Raw genomic sequence first — 18,130 nt, forward strand, 5'->3', positions numbered from 1 at the left:
TGGAGAATTCCGTGGACAGAGGAGCCAGATCCCTTCTCCAGAAGATCTTTTCCACCCAGAGATCAAACCCAGGTCTCCTGCATTGTAGTCAGATTATCATCTGAGCCACAGGGAAGCCCATGTAAGGTATAAAAAATGTAAATAATGTTGAATTCTCAGTAATAGCTTTTTATCCCGTCTAGTCCATTTGGATAGTTTCCATTAAAATTTGTGTTCTAATATTGCATATTTAAGCTTTAGTTGCATGCAGAATGTAATTCTCTGGCATATTTTCTGAACATGAGGGTGCTCTTATGACTTGTAAAAGTGTTGTGCACTGCTTAGCAGTTTTTTTGTTTAAATTTTGGTTTTAATTAGAGGATGATTGCTTTACAACATCGTGATTGTTTCTGCCATGCGTCAGCATGAATCAGCCGTAGGTGTACATCTGTCCCCTCCCTCCTGAACCTCCCTCTGCCTCCCTCCCACCCTGCCCCTCTAGGTTCTCATGGAGCACGGGCTTTGGGCTCCCTGAGTCATACAGGAGATTCCCGCTAGCTATTTATTATATCTGAAAATGTGTGTTTCAGTGTTACTCTCTCAAATCGTCTTACCCTCTCCTTCCCCCGCTGTGTGCAAAAGTCTGTCCTTTATGCCTGCATCTCCTTTGTTTCCCTGAAAATAGGATCATCAGTACCAGCTTTCTAGATTCCATAGATATGCATTAACGTATGATATTTGTCATTCTCTGTCTGACTTACTTCACTCTGTATAATAGGCTATAGGTTCAGCCACCTCATTAGAACTGACTCAAATGCATTTCTTTTTATAGCTGAGGAATATTCCATTGTGCATATGTACCACAACTTCTTTATACATTCATCTGTCAGTGGACATGCAAATTGCTTCCATGTCCTGGCTATTGTAAACAGTGCTGTGGTGAACATTGGGGTACATGTGTCTTTTTCCATTATGGTTTCCTGAGGGTATATACCCAGTAGTGGGGTTGCTGGGTCATATGTTAAGCAATTTTCTGGAAAAAAAAATTTTTTTTAACTATTTACTAAGGGCAGAAGATATTATGTAGACTAATAACACACACGTCTAGATAAATATTATGTATACATATTGGGGTTTTATGGTTCTTTTCATTATAATATGATACCTCTATAGTGTACTAAGCCATTTCAGTTTTTAAAAAATATCAAAATTGGCACCATTCCTATATTAGGCTAATAACTAAGCATTAAAAATCATCCTCAGAACCGACATAATAATATAGAACTGTTGTTTAAATGTAGTTCTAAAACGGAGGAAGAATAATAAATGTGTTACTGAAAGATTCCTCCACAGTAATTATATTGAGTATTTAAAATTTTTCTTTTTATGAATCATTTTTTATTTTATATATTAGAAGTACATCTCAGATTCTTTTCTTACATCTGTAAAGCAGTTATCCTTCAATTAAAAATAAATAAATTTATACATCTGTGTCTCTTTTGCTGTCTTGCATACAGGGGAAATTTATATTAAAAAAAAGAAAAAAAATGAATAAATTTATAAAATATTCTTTTTTTACCTTCTTTACTATGGCTCTTTTTTTTCCCTCCTCTTAGCAATCTTCCTGAGCTCTTTCCGGGTGCCATACGAGGAAATCAAAATGATGATATTGGAAGTGGATGAAACACAGTTGGCAGAGTCTATGATTCAGGTAAACAAACAGAGAGCTTAAATTCCTATATTTCATTGCAGGCTTCTCATTAAGCAGAAATCTGTAAGTGAAGCAAAATTATTAAACCAAATCATTCAACTGGAAAATCTTCGCTGCATAATTACTTTTAGCATAACTTCTGCATTGCCAGGAGATAGAGCTTTGCATGTTCTCTTAACTGCAAACTAAATATAATGCTATCAAATGATTACATTTCAGTTATTTTAAATGACTGTTTCTGAAAGGCAGATTGTTTACTTTTACATGTATGTTTATTTTTTTTTACAGTTAAGTCTAATAATATGCTAATTTAAATTTATTTGTATGATCCTTTTAGAATATGATTTTCTTGGGCTTGTATGTCTTATAAAGTTGTATTTTTGTTTGGTAAAGAAGATTGAGAGAGTTTTCTCTTTATTTAGAGTTACCGTTACTAACAACCCTTACTTGAGTCATTTGTGTTTCCATGTATACTAGAAATTGTTTGCGTAGTATTCTGAGTCATTCAGAAGGCTGGAACTTCTTGGTTTTTTCTGTCCTGTCTTCTAAATGTGGTGTGAATATATAATCCCATCAGTGACTTGTGCTAAGTCTCAGACTCTTCAAACTACCTAACTCAACAACCTTTCTTCAAGCGTGTTTTTCCTCCAGCAGCTTCTCATAGTTTTTGTCTTTATTCCTTTTGATTGTGAATGTGCTTTGTTCCTGGGAGTAGATTTCCAAGTTCTTTCACTAAAATGTTTCTACTTAATGCATATGTAGTTTTTATAATGCATTTGTAGATATTATAAATATATAAATATTTATATTTAGACAGTAACTTTTAACTTGATTATATGAATATTTTGCATGATCATGTCTTTTGTTGTTTGAGTGGAAAAACGTTTGGATTTTAAAATTCATATCTGAAGAACATTCAGTTCCACATAATTTATTAACATATTACTTCTCTATTACTGTTTCAACAATTTACCACAAATTTAGTGGACTATAAAACAAATATATTGCATTTTTGTAGAACAGAAGTCTGGTGTGGCCTTATTGTGCCACAGTCCAGGTGTTAGCCAACTTGCATTCCTCTCTGGAGGCTTCAAGCTGTTTTTGTTTTTCAGCCCCTTGTGACTGCCCGCATTCCTTGGCTGGTGGACACACTCCTTCAGTTTCTCAGCCAGTGACTTTGAAGCTCTGTTCCTCTGTTCACAGAAACCTTGTAGAGGTGTCCTCTGTTCACATCTTCCTCTTACTATTGTGCTCTCCCTGTTCCACGTTTTAAGACCTTTGTGATTCCATTGGGCACATTCGGATAATCCAGGATAATCTCTCAGGTTTAGGGTCAGCTGATAGCAACTTAATTCCATTTTAAACCCTGATTCCCTTTGTTGTGTAAGTTAATATTTAATAAGTTCTGGGAATTAAATGTAGAGCTCTTAGTGGGGTTGGATCATCATTCTGCTTACCACACTTGCTAATATAAAACAAATCTTAAGAATTGAAAATCTAAAAATTTACTTTGGACATATGTAAAATCTTTATATATTCATTAAAAAATAAGAATTTCATGCTGTTTGAAGTCTTATTTTTAATTTTAAAAATACCTTCTAATTGTAAAGTGAAGAACTTGCCTATTTTGAACAGAGCATAGAAAAAGCAGTACTTTGTTAATAATCATTAATTACTTGAGCACGTATTTTATAGTGCCTACCATATGACAGAATGGTGTTAGGCTCACTCAGGTATAGGCTTGATCAGACACAAACTTTACCTTTGTGGAGTTTATAGTGTGGCAAGGGAGATGGCATATATATATATATATATATGTGTGTGTGTGTGTGTGTGTGTGTGTGTGTGTATGTATATGTATGTGTATGTGTGTATATATATATATATATATATAATTTATATATATGATTATAATACAAGGTAAACCTGGCTGTACTGAGATTGTTAGACCTAGATAGTATGTGAGTGTGTGTGTGTGTGTGTGTGTGTGTGTGTGTGTGTGTGTGTGTGTGTGTGTGTGTTAGTCTCTCAGTCATGTCCAGCTCTGTGACCCCATGGACTGTAGCCTGCCAGGCTCTCCAGGCAAGAATACGGAGTGGGTTGCCGTTCTCTTCTCCAGGGGATTTTCCCGACCCAGGGATCCAGCTCAGGTCTCCCGCATTGCAGGCAGATTCTTTATTGTCTGAGCCACCAGGGAAGCCTAAATGTGTGCGTAAAGATCCTTAAAGGTTGAATTAGTTCAGTTCAGTTCAGTCACTCAGTCATGTCTGACTCTTTGTGACCCCAGGGACTGCAGCATGCCAGGCCTCCCTGTCCATCACCAACTCATGTCCATTGAGTCGGTGATGTCATCCAACTATCTCATTCTCTTTCCTCCCCTTCTCCTCCTGCCCTCAGTCTTTCCCAGCATCAGGGTCTTTTCAAATGTGTCAGCTCTTCACATCAGGTGGCCAAAGTATTGGAGTCTCAGCTTCAGCATCAGTCCTTCCAGTGAATATGGCATGTATATAGGCAGAGGGATCCTGTGAGAGAAAAGCTGTGTGGGGCAACTTTGAAGACTTTATTTTGAGAGGAACTTGGGATGGGAAATAACAAAGGAATGTTGGGCCTGTAATTTTACAAATCTAATAGTTTTATTACTGTAGAAAACAAAAATAATGAAGTGAAAAAGTAATGAATTTGTGATGAAAGATTAAAATTTAAGTATATATTAACAAAATATTCAAGGTGATTTTATGGTTATCTAAATAGATGCTGAAGAAATTCAGTGTAATAAATAGGTCAGCTGATTAAAAGAAACTGAGTCTTTTATTAATAATCAAGTCTTCTGGTCTTAGGCAGTTTTACTGAGAAGACTTCTATTTATAAGGGAAAATCATATTCCTTTATTGTTATTATTCAGTTTGGTAGTATTAATGTCTAATTTTTTTTTAGAGATAATCTTAAATTGCCACTTTTTTGTTTGTTTTTGGCCAGTCAATCAAGTTTTTGTCCAAAGGTACACAGTGAGTGAAAAACTTGTTCTTTGATCTAACTCTTTGATATATAACATTCTCTAACATTATTTTTTAACTAATAACACCATTGGGGATTTTTTCCCCTTAAATATATATATTTTTGTTAAATATACTTCCTAAAATATATATATTTAAGCCTCGCATGATATAGGCTTAATTATAATTTGAATTTGACTTTGGGCTTGTACAGAGTTTACTTATGCTGTAATTTGGAATTGTGAGCATCAACCACTCTTTTGTTAATTTTAATGTCAGTATACTAATTTGCTATAATACTATTATTATCAATCATATTTTGATACAGAGGATCTACATAGACTTTGTCAAAGGGATGGTTTAATCATGTAAGTTCTAACAAGGAAGTATAATTGTATGTATTCCCTTTCTGAGCTGCAGATGATTGAGGCAAAGGGCCATTGCAGCCATGGCACCTATGTTCTCTCTGTATTCGTTTATCTGCAAGGTTCATCATCCTGTGTCTTCAGTGCCTTTTCAAGTTTTCTTTCACATCAGAAAACTTACGTTGTCTTGTTTTAGAGATATCTTTATTTTTATTATTAAAGCTTTTAATCATACTGGTTAAATCTTGCAAGTGCTATCATTAAAATTCCCTTGATTTCTTTTCTATTCTTTTTCTTGCCTGTTAGAAGAATATGATCTCTTTTATCCCCCTGAGTGAAGTGCTAAAATATGTTTGGCTTTGCCTGAAAATTCCTGACATTTAATTCCCAATAGCTAAAATGTAATTGATCACATTTATCTAGGTGAGAAAGCTCTTTCTTTGGTATAGGTTGAATTCTCCTTTCTCAATTATATAGCTAATCAAATAAACATTGGGTAGTGCTTGATTTGAATATGTAATAATCCTGGATAGAGAAGAGGAAAATTAGTTGCTTTCAAGATACAGAGACTAAAGCTTAAGGCTTAGTATTTGGGAAGTTAACTAGAAATAAAACTGAAGATTAACTCAGTCAGTGATTTCCTTGTCACAGTTTATTAATAAATTTTCCTAGAATTTAAGAAGGACATTAATGAAGATATTTTCCTTTGGTTTTAATTTTAGAACTTAATAAAGCATCTTCCCGATCAAGAACAGTTGAATTCACTATCTCAGTACCAGAGTGAATATAGCAACTTATGTGAACCCGAGCAGTTTGCTGTTGTGGTGAGTACCCTGTCAGCTCTCTTTGGAGGGGACGTCTGTACTGTGCACAGAGAAAAGAGAATGCAAGGCTTTCGCATCGTTAATATTCACAAACATTTAATGTCCACCTTGCTTTTTTTTCTTAATCTGAGGATATTTATGAAAAATTATCTTGACTTTAAAATATATGTTGAAATTCTAACCATAAATGAAGTCGAAGGAGTTCTTTCAAAAGCACAAACATGATTTTTTATCTTCTCTATTTAATGTGAAAATGTAAAATGAAACCTGCACTCGTATGACTAGAGTGGATTATGTTTTATTTTGGACCTGTGTGTTCCAACATATCACAAGAGTAGCTTCACTTTCTCATTCTACTCAATCGCTTCAGTTCCTCTCATGTTTTAGACTCTAAAATTAGAAATACAGTTTCTTTTTGGCAATGAGGATGAAAAAATGAATGCATTTTAGAAAATCTTCAAGACACCTTGATCATCATCTTTTTCTAGCCTCCTATTTTAGAGACGTTGGGATCTAAAGAGATGAAAAAAGACTTTTCAATGTTATATGTTAGCTCTGTTGCAACTTGAATTTAAGATTTTTATCAAGTTTTCTCTTCTGCTGCTCTTACCTTCTACCATTAAATTATCATGTTGATGTTGGGTACCTCAGCCATCATGATGATGTTTAAAGTACTATTTCATTTTTTTTAATATATAAGATTTTTTTCCCCTAGAGTCTTCAGCTATATTATTACCAACCTCCAGGGACGTTGTAATATTATATTTCTATAATTCTGAAAGCTTGGGTTGGATTACTAAAGGACTATGTTTGCATACTATTATTTGGCGTGTTATTGGCACTTGGTTTTAAACTTCTTGTCTCTTCATAAATCCAATCTACTCAGCCCTCTGTGCAGTGACTTTCCTGCCCCCAAAGTTCACATACTCAGAAAGAAAAAAAGACAGGTTTTTCCTCTTAATAGCCCTGTAATTTTTATTATAAAACTTTTAAACATTATTTTTAGAAAAATGCTATTTTTTTCTAACCTGAGTCTCTCCAGAGAGCTCTTTTATCCTCTTGTCTCTCTCTCTCTTTTTCTTTATTTTCTTGTTTATTTTCTGTCACCTGATCAGTCTTTGTCTTGATCCCTGTGTGACACAGTATCTTCCATATAAGACAAGGAAGAATTTGCGTTACATTTTTAACCACAAGCTGCTTAGATTTTTGATGTTTGTCCATCTTTTTTGACTCCTGAATGAAAATCATAGCATGTAAAATTACAATTTTGAAATACTCCTATCCATGTTAAGTATGAAACACAAACTTATATGAAAATATCTACTTACCACGAAACTCTTTATATTGCATATCATCACAGAGATTTAAAACTATTCTCATGTTTTTCCTGCTGATTGTCACAGAAGAATGAACTCTTAACTTGCAGATGTTTTAGGTTTATTTAAATAGCCGGGTATGCCTGCCTTTGAAAAATGAGGGTTCACATCAAAGAGGCATGATTTACAAGTATTGTACTCAGAGGGGTCAGAAAGTTAAAATAAGTATATTCCCAGATACCAGGGCTTTAGACATGATAATTTTGATTTTAAGACACATGTCAATGTGAACTTGACCTTGACTCTACACATTCCATGCTGATCATACCTGACTACAAATGGAATATAAAGAGAACAAGAGTGATACTGTTGAAAACCATCTGCTATTATCTGTTGATTATGAACATTTCTGAAAATATTGTTTCAAGTTCTGGTTTGTGTTGCACTAACACCTTAGAATATATTTGTTTTGATGAAGAAAGGTGAAAGACAGTTGAAGAAAAATGTGAAGTTTTATATGAAGTTTTTTGGGGGAAGGGGGTAGCAAATAGTAATATTCTTCATTTCATCTTTTTTTCCATTCCACTTTTTCACCATTTTCAATCTGGCTCTCTACTTCTAAAACCCCCACGCATTGCCCAAAAGACAGGAAAACTTGCCTAAAGTTCTAAACAGTTGAGAGTTACCCCCAAAATGATGAACCATATGTGATGCCTGGCGTTTTCTGTTCTTTCTAATTTAAAAACTCAATGAGTTCACATATTCTTTAAGGAGTGATGTCTTATCAGTTTATCAACATTATATAAATGATACCATAATTTGTTGGTTTTAAGAAATTGATTATAATTACCATGTGTATTTTTTAAAGATTCTCATAATGCTGTTTCATTTTTAAAGTAATAAGCTTAGTATACTTGTGTATATATTGAAGATAGGCTGTTAACTAGAGGCAAACTAAACTGCAGATTCCTACAAGTCTTTGCTCTTGTAGAAAAACCTTTACTTATTGACTAAACCTATATTTAAAGTGCTAATCATTTTCGGCTGAAAAATCTTCAGAGTCACAAACAAGAAAGAGTCAGAGGTGGTCGTTCCCCCCAAATAGAATAGAAACTTGCCTTTTTACTTGTTTTCACCGTAGATAGACTTGTGTTAACTGTTTCATCTTCAGGTTCTGTGTACTGATACTGTCATTTCTAGCATTGTTTTCATTTTTATAGAAATCAGTTAAAACCCTGCAGTTATTTTCGTTGCCAGTTTACATTTTTATTTTATCCAGTTATATAAATTCATTAATTTCATTCATGTGAATTACAGATGTATTCTATTTAAATAAACACTCAAATTTGATACAGTGGACAAAGTCACTAAGGTTGTTTGCATTATATAATCTGCTTTAAGTCCACACAAGAATTATGTAAAACAGCAAACAAACAAAATCCAGTTTACCTGGATATCAGTGTTTGTCTCCATTATTTCTGTTTCATAGAAAGGTGGTTTGTGAAAGTAACACATCCAAATTGCTCATAATCAATGTCAATAAGGCCACATAGAGAGACTTCCTTGGCTGTCCAGTGGTTAAGACTCCAGCCGTCCAATGCAGGGGGCATGGATTTGATCCCTTGGGGCTTCCCTGGTGGCTCAGAGGTTAAAGCGTCTGCCTCCAATGCAGGAGACCCAGGTTTGATCCCTTGGTTGGGAAGATCCCCTGGAGAAAGAAATGGTAACCCACTCCAGTATTCTTGCCTGGAGAATCCCATGGACGGAGAAGCCTGGTAGGCTACAGTCCACGGGGTCACAAAGAGCTGGACACGACTGAGTGACTTCACCTTCAGGTAACTGAGGTCCTACATATTATGTGGTGTGTCACAAAATACCAAATAGAATATGTAGAACACAACATCTAAATTAGGAGTGTGTTCTACTTTTGTCATATATTACTTACATACAAGTATCTGGATCATGGAAAAAGCAAGGAAGTTCCAGAAGAACGTCTATTTCTGCTTTGTTGACTATGCCAAAGGCTTTGACTGTGTGGATCACAATAATCTGTGGAAAATTCTGAAAGAGATGGGAATACCAGACCACCTGACCTGCCTCTTGAGAAACCTGTATGCAGGTCAGGAAGCAACAGTTAGAACCGGACATGGAGCAACAGACTGATTGCATATAGGAAAAGGAGGACGTCAAAGCTGTATATTGTCACCCTGCTTATTTAACTTATATGCAGAATACATCATGAGAAACGCTGGGCTGGAAGAAATACAAGCTGGAATCAAGATTGCCAGGAGAAATATCAATAACCTCAGATATGCAGATGACACCACCCTTATGGCAGAAAGTGAAGAGGAACTCAAAAGCCTCTTGATGAAAGTGAAAGAGGAGAGTGAAAAAGTTGGCTTAAAGCTCAACAAACATTCAGAAAACGAAGATCATGGCATCTACTCATCAAAGGCTGGTTTCTGTTGAAAGAACCTGATTTTAGTTGTATGACGATTTTTTTGTATTTGCAGTCATCTTTTGATCAATAAGCCATTAGGTAAAATCACTGTGCTCACAGTGGTACAGTTGGTTAACTGTGTGAGAAGTAAGATATATAAATATTCAGTGGGATCACAAGATTTAGCTGAAGCTTAGAAAAAGGCCTAAAATTTGCATTTGAAAGTTGGTATACTAGAATTTCTTTGATTAAAAATTCTGAGCTTTTGAATATTTGTCTCCACATTATTTAGTTCTGTTAAGCTGCCACTCCTTCAAAGGGATTGCAGTGTTTACAGGAAATCGAGTTGAGCAAATGTTTTGTTTGTGTGCTGTGTTTTGATCTACCACCATTTGGTGTCACTGTAGGGCAGGGCTTTTAAGCTTAGTGCAGTAGAGACTTTTTTATTTTTAACCAAACCATGTTGTAAGAAGTTCATGCAAATTTCCTTCCATTAAAAATGCCTCATTTTAAAATACACCTAAATATTCTTGTTATAAAACATTTAAATAATGTATAAAAATATTGAATACAATGTAGAAGTTTCCTTGTATCTCACTACCCACTGCATTCCATATAAATGATCTTTTTAAATGTTTTGCTGGCTTTCCAATCCTATTTCTTTGTATTTACAAATGTATGCATATTCATTTGCACATTGTTCTGAAACTTCACCGTGAAATATGTTTTGAAGATTTTGTTTTTATGATGTTATATTTTGAAATTCCTATATGGTATTTCATGATGTGCTCAGTCATGTCTGACTCTTTGTAGCCTCATGGACTATAGCCTGCCAGCCTCTTCTTTCCATGAAATTTTCCAGGCAGGAATACTGGAGCAGGTTGCCATTTCCTACTTCAGGGGGCCTTCCTGACCCAAGGATTGAACCCTTGTCTCCTAAGTCTCCTGCATTGGTTGGTGGATTCTTTACCACTGTGCCACCTACTGATATTTTGACTTTTTCTAAAACTATTTACTCAATGAAGGATGGTTAGTTTTTGTTTTTCCCCAGGTTTTAAAAAAATAATTCGGCATACCTGATTTGCATATGTGTTTGGAGGGAGTGTTTTATAGAGGTTATGTGCAAGAACTCTGGGTTAAAATCCTACATTAACCTTACAAGCCTTGTGATCTTGGGTAGTTGTTCATTTTCCTGTACCTCACTTTCCTTATTTGTGAAACTTACATTAGTTTCCTGTTGCTGCTGTAACAAAGTACCCCAGACTTAATGGCTTGAAACGAAATAAATTTATTGTCTTAGAATCCTGGAGGTCAGGAGTCTGGAATGGGTTGTTAATATTGTGTTCTTCTGAGAACTCTGGAAAGGGTTTCCTCCTGGCCCTCCCTGCGTTTGGCGGCTGCCACACTCCTGGCTTACGGTCTGCCATCATGCTCACTTCTCCTTTTGTCATCGTGTCATGCCTCCTTCCCTGGCTCTCTCCTCCACCCTCAAAGGGACCTTGGGTTTATACTCGCTAATCTAGAATAATCAAGCATCTAAATGGAATCAAATCCACAATGTCCCTTCTGCCATGTAAGTTAACATATTCAGAAGTTTTGGGGATTAGTCTGTGACCCTATTTGGGGGAATCGCGATTCTGCCAGCCACAGGTGAGTGGTCCTGTCTGCCTCCACTGCATTCTTTTGGGTATTAAATAGATGCAGTGACTCATTGGAAAAGATTCTGATGCTAAGAGGGATTGTGGGCAGGAGGAGAAGGGGACAACAGAGGATGAGATGGCTGGATGACATCACCGACTCAATGGCCGTGAGTCTGAGTGAACTCCAGGAGTTGGTGATGGACAGGGAGGCCTGGCGTGCTGCAGTTCATGGGGTCGCAAGGAGTCGGACACGACTGTGTGACTGAACTGAACTGATAACGTGTAAATCAGCTTGTAATCCAAACTCTTCTAAGGCTTAGCTTTTGTGATTAATATTATTGTTTCCTTGTAAAAGTCGCAGAATTTGAATTCCTAGGTGAAAACTTCTGTTATTCTTGGTCATTGCTGTAAAGTTAACCTTCTAGAAATTATCTCAATTTATATTTTTATGAAAAATATACATGAGGGCTTTTTTCTTGCACCATCACTAGTACTTAATATGACCTTTTTTATTCCACTTGTGATTTTTTTTTCACTTTATATTTCCAGGCTACTGAATGAGATTGATGCAATTTATTATTTATTCATTGGTTATTTACATTTCTTCCTGGATTTACTCTTACTATATTATCGTTCTTTCCTTATAGCTTGTAGAAGCGCCCTATATAACCTATGTGTTATTCCTTTGTAAATATTTACAGATTTTCTTATTGCCTCTCCCTCGTCTTTCCATGTTTATTTATGATGTCTTCTGTATCCTACATTTTTGAAGTTTGATTATGAAAATGAAGAGTCATGTTCCTCACTCAAGGAGTATTCTCTCTTTTAGGACAAGCTCAGTCCTTTGTACATAATTCAGTTCAGTCACTCAGTCGTGTTCGACTCTTTGCGACCCCAGGAATCCCAGCACGCCAGGCCTCCCTATCCATCACCAACTCCTGTCGTCCCCCCAAACTCATGTGCATTGAGTTGGTGATGCCATCCAGCCATCTATTCCTCTGTCATCCCCTTCTCCTCCTGCCCCCAATCCCTCCCAGCATCAGAGTCTTTTCCAATGAGTCAACTCTTCGCATGAGGTGGCCAAAGTATTGGAGTTTCAGCCTCAGCATCATTCCCTCCAAAGAAATCCCAGGGCTGATCTCCTTTAGAATGGACTGGTTGGATCTCCTTGCAGTCCAAGGGACTCTCAAGAGTCTTTTCCAACACCACAGTTCAAAACCATCAATTTTTCGGCTCTCAGCTTTCTTTACAGTCCAACTCTCACATCCATACATGACCACTGGAAAAACCATAGCCTTGACTAGACAGACCTTTGTTGGCAAAGTAATATCTCTGCTTTTTAATATGGTGTCTAGGTTGCTCATAACTTTCCTTCCAAGGAGTAAGCGTCTTTTAATTTCATGGCTGCAAACACCATCTGCAGTGATTTTGGAGCCCCCAAAAATAAACTCTGACACTGTTTCCCCATCTATTTGCCATGAAGTGATGGGAACAGATGCCATGATCTTCGTTTTCTGAATGTTGAGCTTTAAGCCAACTTTTCACTCTCCGCTTTCACTTTCATCAAGAGGCTTTCTGGTTCCTCTTCACTTTCTGCCATAAGGGTGATGTCATTTTCATATCTGAGGTGATTGATAATTCTCCCAACAATCTTGATTCCAGCTTGTGCTTCTTCCAGCCCAGTGTTTCTCATAGTGTACTCTGCATATAAGTTAAATAAGCAGGGTGACAATATACAGCCTTGATGTGCTCCTTTTCCTATTTGGAACCAGTGTGTTGTTCTACCTCCAGTTCTAACTGTTGCTTCCTGACCTGCATACAGGTTTCTGAAGAGACAGATCAGGTTATCTGGTACTTCCATCTCTTTCAGAATTTTCCACAGCTTATTGTGATCCACACGGTCAAAGGCTTTGGCATAGTCAAGAAAGCAGAAATAGATGTTTTTCTGAAACTCTCTTGCTTTTTCGATGATCCAGTGGATGCTGGCAATTTGATCTCTGGTTCCTCTGCCTTTTCTAAAACCAGCTTGAACATCTGGAAGTTCACAGTTCACGTATTGCCAAATCCTAGCTTGGAGAGTTTTGATCGTCACTTTACTAGCATGTGAGATGAGTGCAATTGTGCGGTAGTTTGAGCATTCTTTGGCATTGCCTTTCTTTTAGACTGGAATGAAAACTGATGTTTTCCAGTCCTGTGGCCACCGCTGAGTTTTCCAAATTTGCTGGCATATTGAGTGCAGCACTTTCACAGCGTCATCTTCCAGGATTTGAAATAGCTCAACTGGAATCCTATCACCTCCATTAGCTTTGTTCGTAGTGATGCTTTCTAAGGCCCACTTCACTTCACATTCCAGGATGTCTGTCTCTAGGTGAGTGATCACACCATTGTGATTATCTGGGTCGTGAAGAACGTCTTCTGTCTATTCTTGCCACCTCTTCTTAATACCTTCTGCTTCTGTTAGGTCCATACTATTTCTGTCCTTTATCGAGCCCATCTTTGCATGAAATGTTCCCTTGGTATCTCTGATTTTATTAAGAAGATCTCTAGTCTTTCCCATTCTGTTGTTTTCTTCTATTTCTTTGCATTGATTGCTGAGAAAGGCTTTCTTATCTCTTCTTGCTATTCTTTAGAACCCTCCATTCAAATGAAAATATCTTTCCTTTTCTCTTTTGCTTTTCGTTTGTTTTCTTTTCGCAGCTATTGTTAAGGCCTCCTCAGATAGCCATTTTGCTTTTTTGCATTTCTTTTTGTAGGGGATGGTCTTGATTCGTGTCTCCTGTACAGTGTCATGAACCTCCATCCATAGTTCATCAGGCACTCTGATTATCAGATCTAGTCCCTTAAATCTATTTCTCACTTCCACTGCTTAATCATAAGGGATTTTTTTAGGTCATGCCTGAATGGTCTAGTGGTTTTATAGGTATGTGGAAATAGCAGTTGATTAAGTCTTTCCTTGGATGATGTGGAACATCGTGTAAAGTTGTAGAATGAGTGAAATGCCACTTACTATCCCTCACTGACTCCCTAAGCTACTTCACTTGCTTTCTATAACTTTTACATGGATGTCTAAAATTCTTAAAATAGTATCCCTTAAAAACAAACTAACAAAAAATCTTCATTGAAGTATAATTAGTACACAGTAAAATGCATATATTTAAAACTTGTAGAATTCGATTCATTTTGATATAAGTACACTTATGAAACCATCACCATAATCAAGATAATGAACATGCTCATCAACCCTGAGTGCTTCCTCAGACATCTCCATGAGCCTCTCCTTCCTGCCCGCTCAGGCACCAGCCTTAGGTCTTTGAGGAGCAGCCGCAGCCGCTCCTGCTTCTTGTCTCACCTGTTCTGTGCTTCGTCTCCCAGGCCACTTGCCGTGTTCTCAGGGCCCATGCCCAGGCCTGTCCATAGCCTGCTGCCCCTCTTCTCTGCTTTGGGAAATGCTCTCTGGAATTTTTTCTCTAGCACTCTGTTATTCCTTGCATAATTTAGGATTCTTCCTCTTTGTTATCATAATGCCGGGTACTTATCTCTAGATGGTTGTTATTTCCCTGAAGTATAAGTATCTCACAGATTTCATTTATCCTTGGGAATTTTTGACAGGCTGAAATATACCATGCTCATCTTTATATTCCTGATCCATGGTCCATCTTGCGCTACGTGGTGGCTATACCATAGAGGCTAAGTGAATATGTGAAAAACGAAAGCGATAAACAGAAAGCAGGGAAAATATATATAGCAAGAATAGTAAAATAAATATGAAGTTAAGAATTGTTTTGATATTTTACATTTTAATTTATTTTCTGACGATAAAAATTTGTAATACTTTGAAATTATCAACAATTATTAGAAAACAGGTTCACAGAAAAATTGGGGGCAAGTTACAGAGATTTTCTGTATGCACATGCATTGCCTCCCTCTTTATCAATATCTTTCACTAGAGTGATACATTTATGATACTTCATGAACCTACACACATACATCATAATTGCTCAATGTCCATCGATCACCTTAGGGTTCATTCTTGGTGTTGTACATTCAGTGGATTAGGACAAATATATATCAGTCCTGGGTGTTCATTGGAAGGACTGATGCTGAGGCTGAAACTCCAATACTTTGGCCACCTCATGTGAAAGGTTGACTCATTGGAAAAGACACTGATGCTGGGAGGAATTGGGGGCAGGAGGAGACGTGGATGACAGAGAATGAGATGGCTGAATGGCATGACTGACTCAGTGCACATGAGTTTGGGTGAACTCCAGGAGTTGGTGATGGGCAGGGAGGCCTGGTGTGCTGCCATTCATGGGGTCGCAGAGTCGAACTCGAGTGAGTGACTGAACTGAACTGAACTGATAATGATATATATCCATCATTATAGTACTATACAGACAATTGTTTCGAAAAATCACGTTTTGCAATGAAAATGTTGTGTACTTTTGAGATGGTGATTTTAATTTTTGTTAAAATGAGTCTCTGGCCAATTATTTCTTTGGTAAGAATGGGTTAATTTAAAAGTATACCAAGTAGCCAACAATTTTGAGCATAAAAGTCTCAATCTATACTTGTATTCAAAACAGAATATAACCACCCTATTTGATTCTGCCACCTACTTTGTACACTTGTCACTTTGTAGACTCAGTCACTTTGTAGACTTATTCTGCTTTTCTCCTGGTGCCACACCTATGTTGGACTTTTCTTGATCCTTCTTTAACTCATGAGGCCATGCTGTTTAAGTCTGTGAACACTCGGGTACCTGCCCTATACACTGCTACTTTTGGTACTCAAAAGAAATTGAATTTTTTAAAAGGTATGAGGAAATTCTGATTTGGTGTAAGAATCATGGCTTATTGAAACAACTTAAGAAGAGACTGACCAGAATTGGTGTGGAACCTGAAAGAATATGTCCACTGAGTCATCGCTTTCCCAGACTTAAAATATCCACCTCTCTTTCATTCAAATGTTGATTATTTGGAGTGCCTTGCAAATGTCCAAATTCAAAATTGTTCATGTTTCACAGAATTATCAGTTTGTTCTTTTAATTATCCGTTTGGCTTCTTGTAATTACTATTTCCTTTTCTCCTTAGTAATTCTTCTTCAGTCTTGTCTGTCAGTGATAAATCTCTCCAGTCTCTCCTCCTGGATAACAGGAACTCTGTTTGTCTTCAGTTGCTATCTTTGTCCCGGGTCCTTCACATTTCAGTATGCTCTAGACAGCACTTTGGCAACCCCATGTGCAAATCTTTCACCATCCAGGAGGATATTTGTTTAGAATAATAAACTGTCATAACTCTGTGCATAGCTATTAAAGTCTTAAAGTTCTGCTTCTCTTAAGATCGTAAACATTCAGCTGTTGTTCACTTGTTCTTGTCCCTTTGCTTTGCAACCTTCTTGACATGTTTCTGCCAGGACCCAGTACTTAATATAGGCTCCCTAGCACAGATGGCTTTTCTTCCACCTAGTTTAAGGCTTATTAATTTAGCTTGCTTTCAGTTGTCATTGGTCTGTAGCCTGAAATTCTTCAGACATGTCATACTGCTGTCATTTTCCTTATAATCTGATTTCTGCTTTTCATCTCAGTCAGTGGTCCAACTCAAAATGATCACAACACCATTTGACTTTTTATTGAAACTTATAGAACTTTTGCAGGTTTAAGTAGTTAAACATCATTTGTCAGGTAAGAGAAATTTCTGTTTCACCCATCCTAGTATTTTCTCTGAAGATTTTTTTCTCTCACAGATTTCTTTTTAATTCTGCCTGCATATGACATGGTAGAGGTATATGTTGACAAAACTCTTAAAAGGCCATTTACACCTTTTCTTTACATGTTTCTTTACATGATTTTTGGTAGTATAAGATAATATATAACAGATTTATTGATTTAGGCAAATATACTGAAATTCACAGAAAATTAGAGACTTTTTCTATGTTTGAACTTAACATGCTTCACTGTTGGTAGGTTGAGTATATTTAAGAACATTTCTGATATTACTTTGAGTTCTCATTTAGATGATTCTGAGAAAGTGGCTCCATGTCCACTAGCCTTTTGGTTTACATGGGTCTGAATTACCAGACTTGTATGGATGAATTTAGACCTTGAGATTATATTGGTAATGAAACCACTATCTCATGTGTTTCATTTCAGTACCTGTCGTCTTGGTTCTGCAGTGATTCACTCATTTGTACATTTATTTGCAAATATTTATTGGACGCCTCCTGTGTGCTCAGCCTTGTTCTGGATTCTGAGTTTGCTGCAGGGAACACATCTCTTACTCCTCGTTGGTCTTACATTTGTAGTCGCATATAGTGACAATAGATACAGCAATGAAAGCGCAGACTCAGGTGACCCTCAGTACTCCACAGCACGTGGTGGTAAGAGGCGGGTACGTGTGTGTGATCAAATGCCTGGGGAGAGCCTCTCCCCTCTGAGCAAGCACCGGAGTGACCGGCTCTGGGGACCGCTCAACAGACAGAGGCCACAGAGTGCCGGGCTTTGGGGACAGTGGGGTTTGGCACAGGGAAGCCTGGCTGGTGCAGAGCGAGTGGAGGGGCGAGTAGCAGGAGTCAGGGAGAGGGAGGCCCCAGGACCGCGCCAGCAGGGTGTGGGGCCCGCGGCGGTCATGCTAGGAAATCTTTACACGGAGAAGTGAAGTTGTCTAGTCTGTGCTTTAGGTTTAGGTGAGGTTGATTATTCTGGCAGCTGTGTGAGGAACAGGTGGTGGGGTAGGAGCATAAATTGAAGCCAATGGCCAGTTAACATGCTATAACAATGATGAAGGTGAGAAAGCGTTGTGGCTTGAGGGCAGTGTCCATGGTACGAAGGGCCATATAATATTTCAAAGTTAGGGAAGCTAGGGTA

At 37.3% G+C, this 18,130-nt stretch overlaps 1 protein-coding gene across 4 annotated transcripts in view; it reads left to right on the top strand.

Annotated features, from left to right (window-relative positions):
- The window catches only part of DIAPH3 (diaphanous related formin 3), a 563,626-nt gene that overhangs the window by 261,599 nt on the left and 283,897 nt on the right, over window positions 1-18,130 (top strand). For all 4 annotated transcript variants that reach the window (XM_068984294.1, XM_068984295.1, XM_068984296.1 and 1 more), the window contains 2 exons: window positions 1,596-1,690; window positions 5,771-5,872. In XM_068984294.1, the coding sequence (XP_068840395.1) occupies window positions 1,596-1,690; window positions 5,771-5,872 (197 nt within the window). The remainder of the gene's footprint in view (window positions 1-1,595; window positions 1,691-5,770; window positions 5,873-18,130) is intronic.

Source organism: Capricornis sumatraensis, chromosome 12, assembly GCF_032405125.1.
Source record: "Capricornis sumatraensis isolate serow.1 chromosome 12, serow.2, whole genome shotgun sequence".
NCBI classification, from domain to species: Eukaryota; Metazoa; Chordata; class Mammalia; order Artiodactyla; family Bovidae; genus Capricornis; species Capricornis sumatraensis.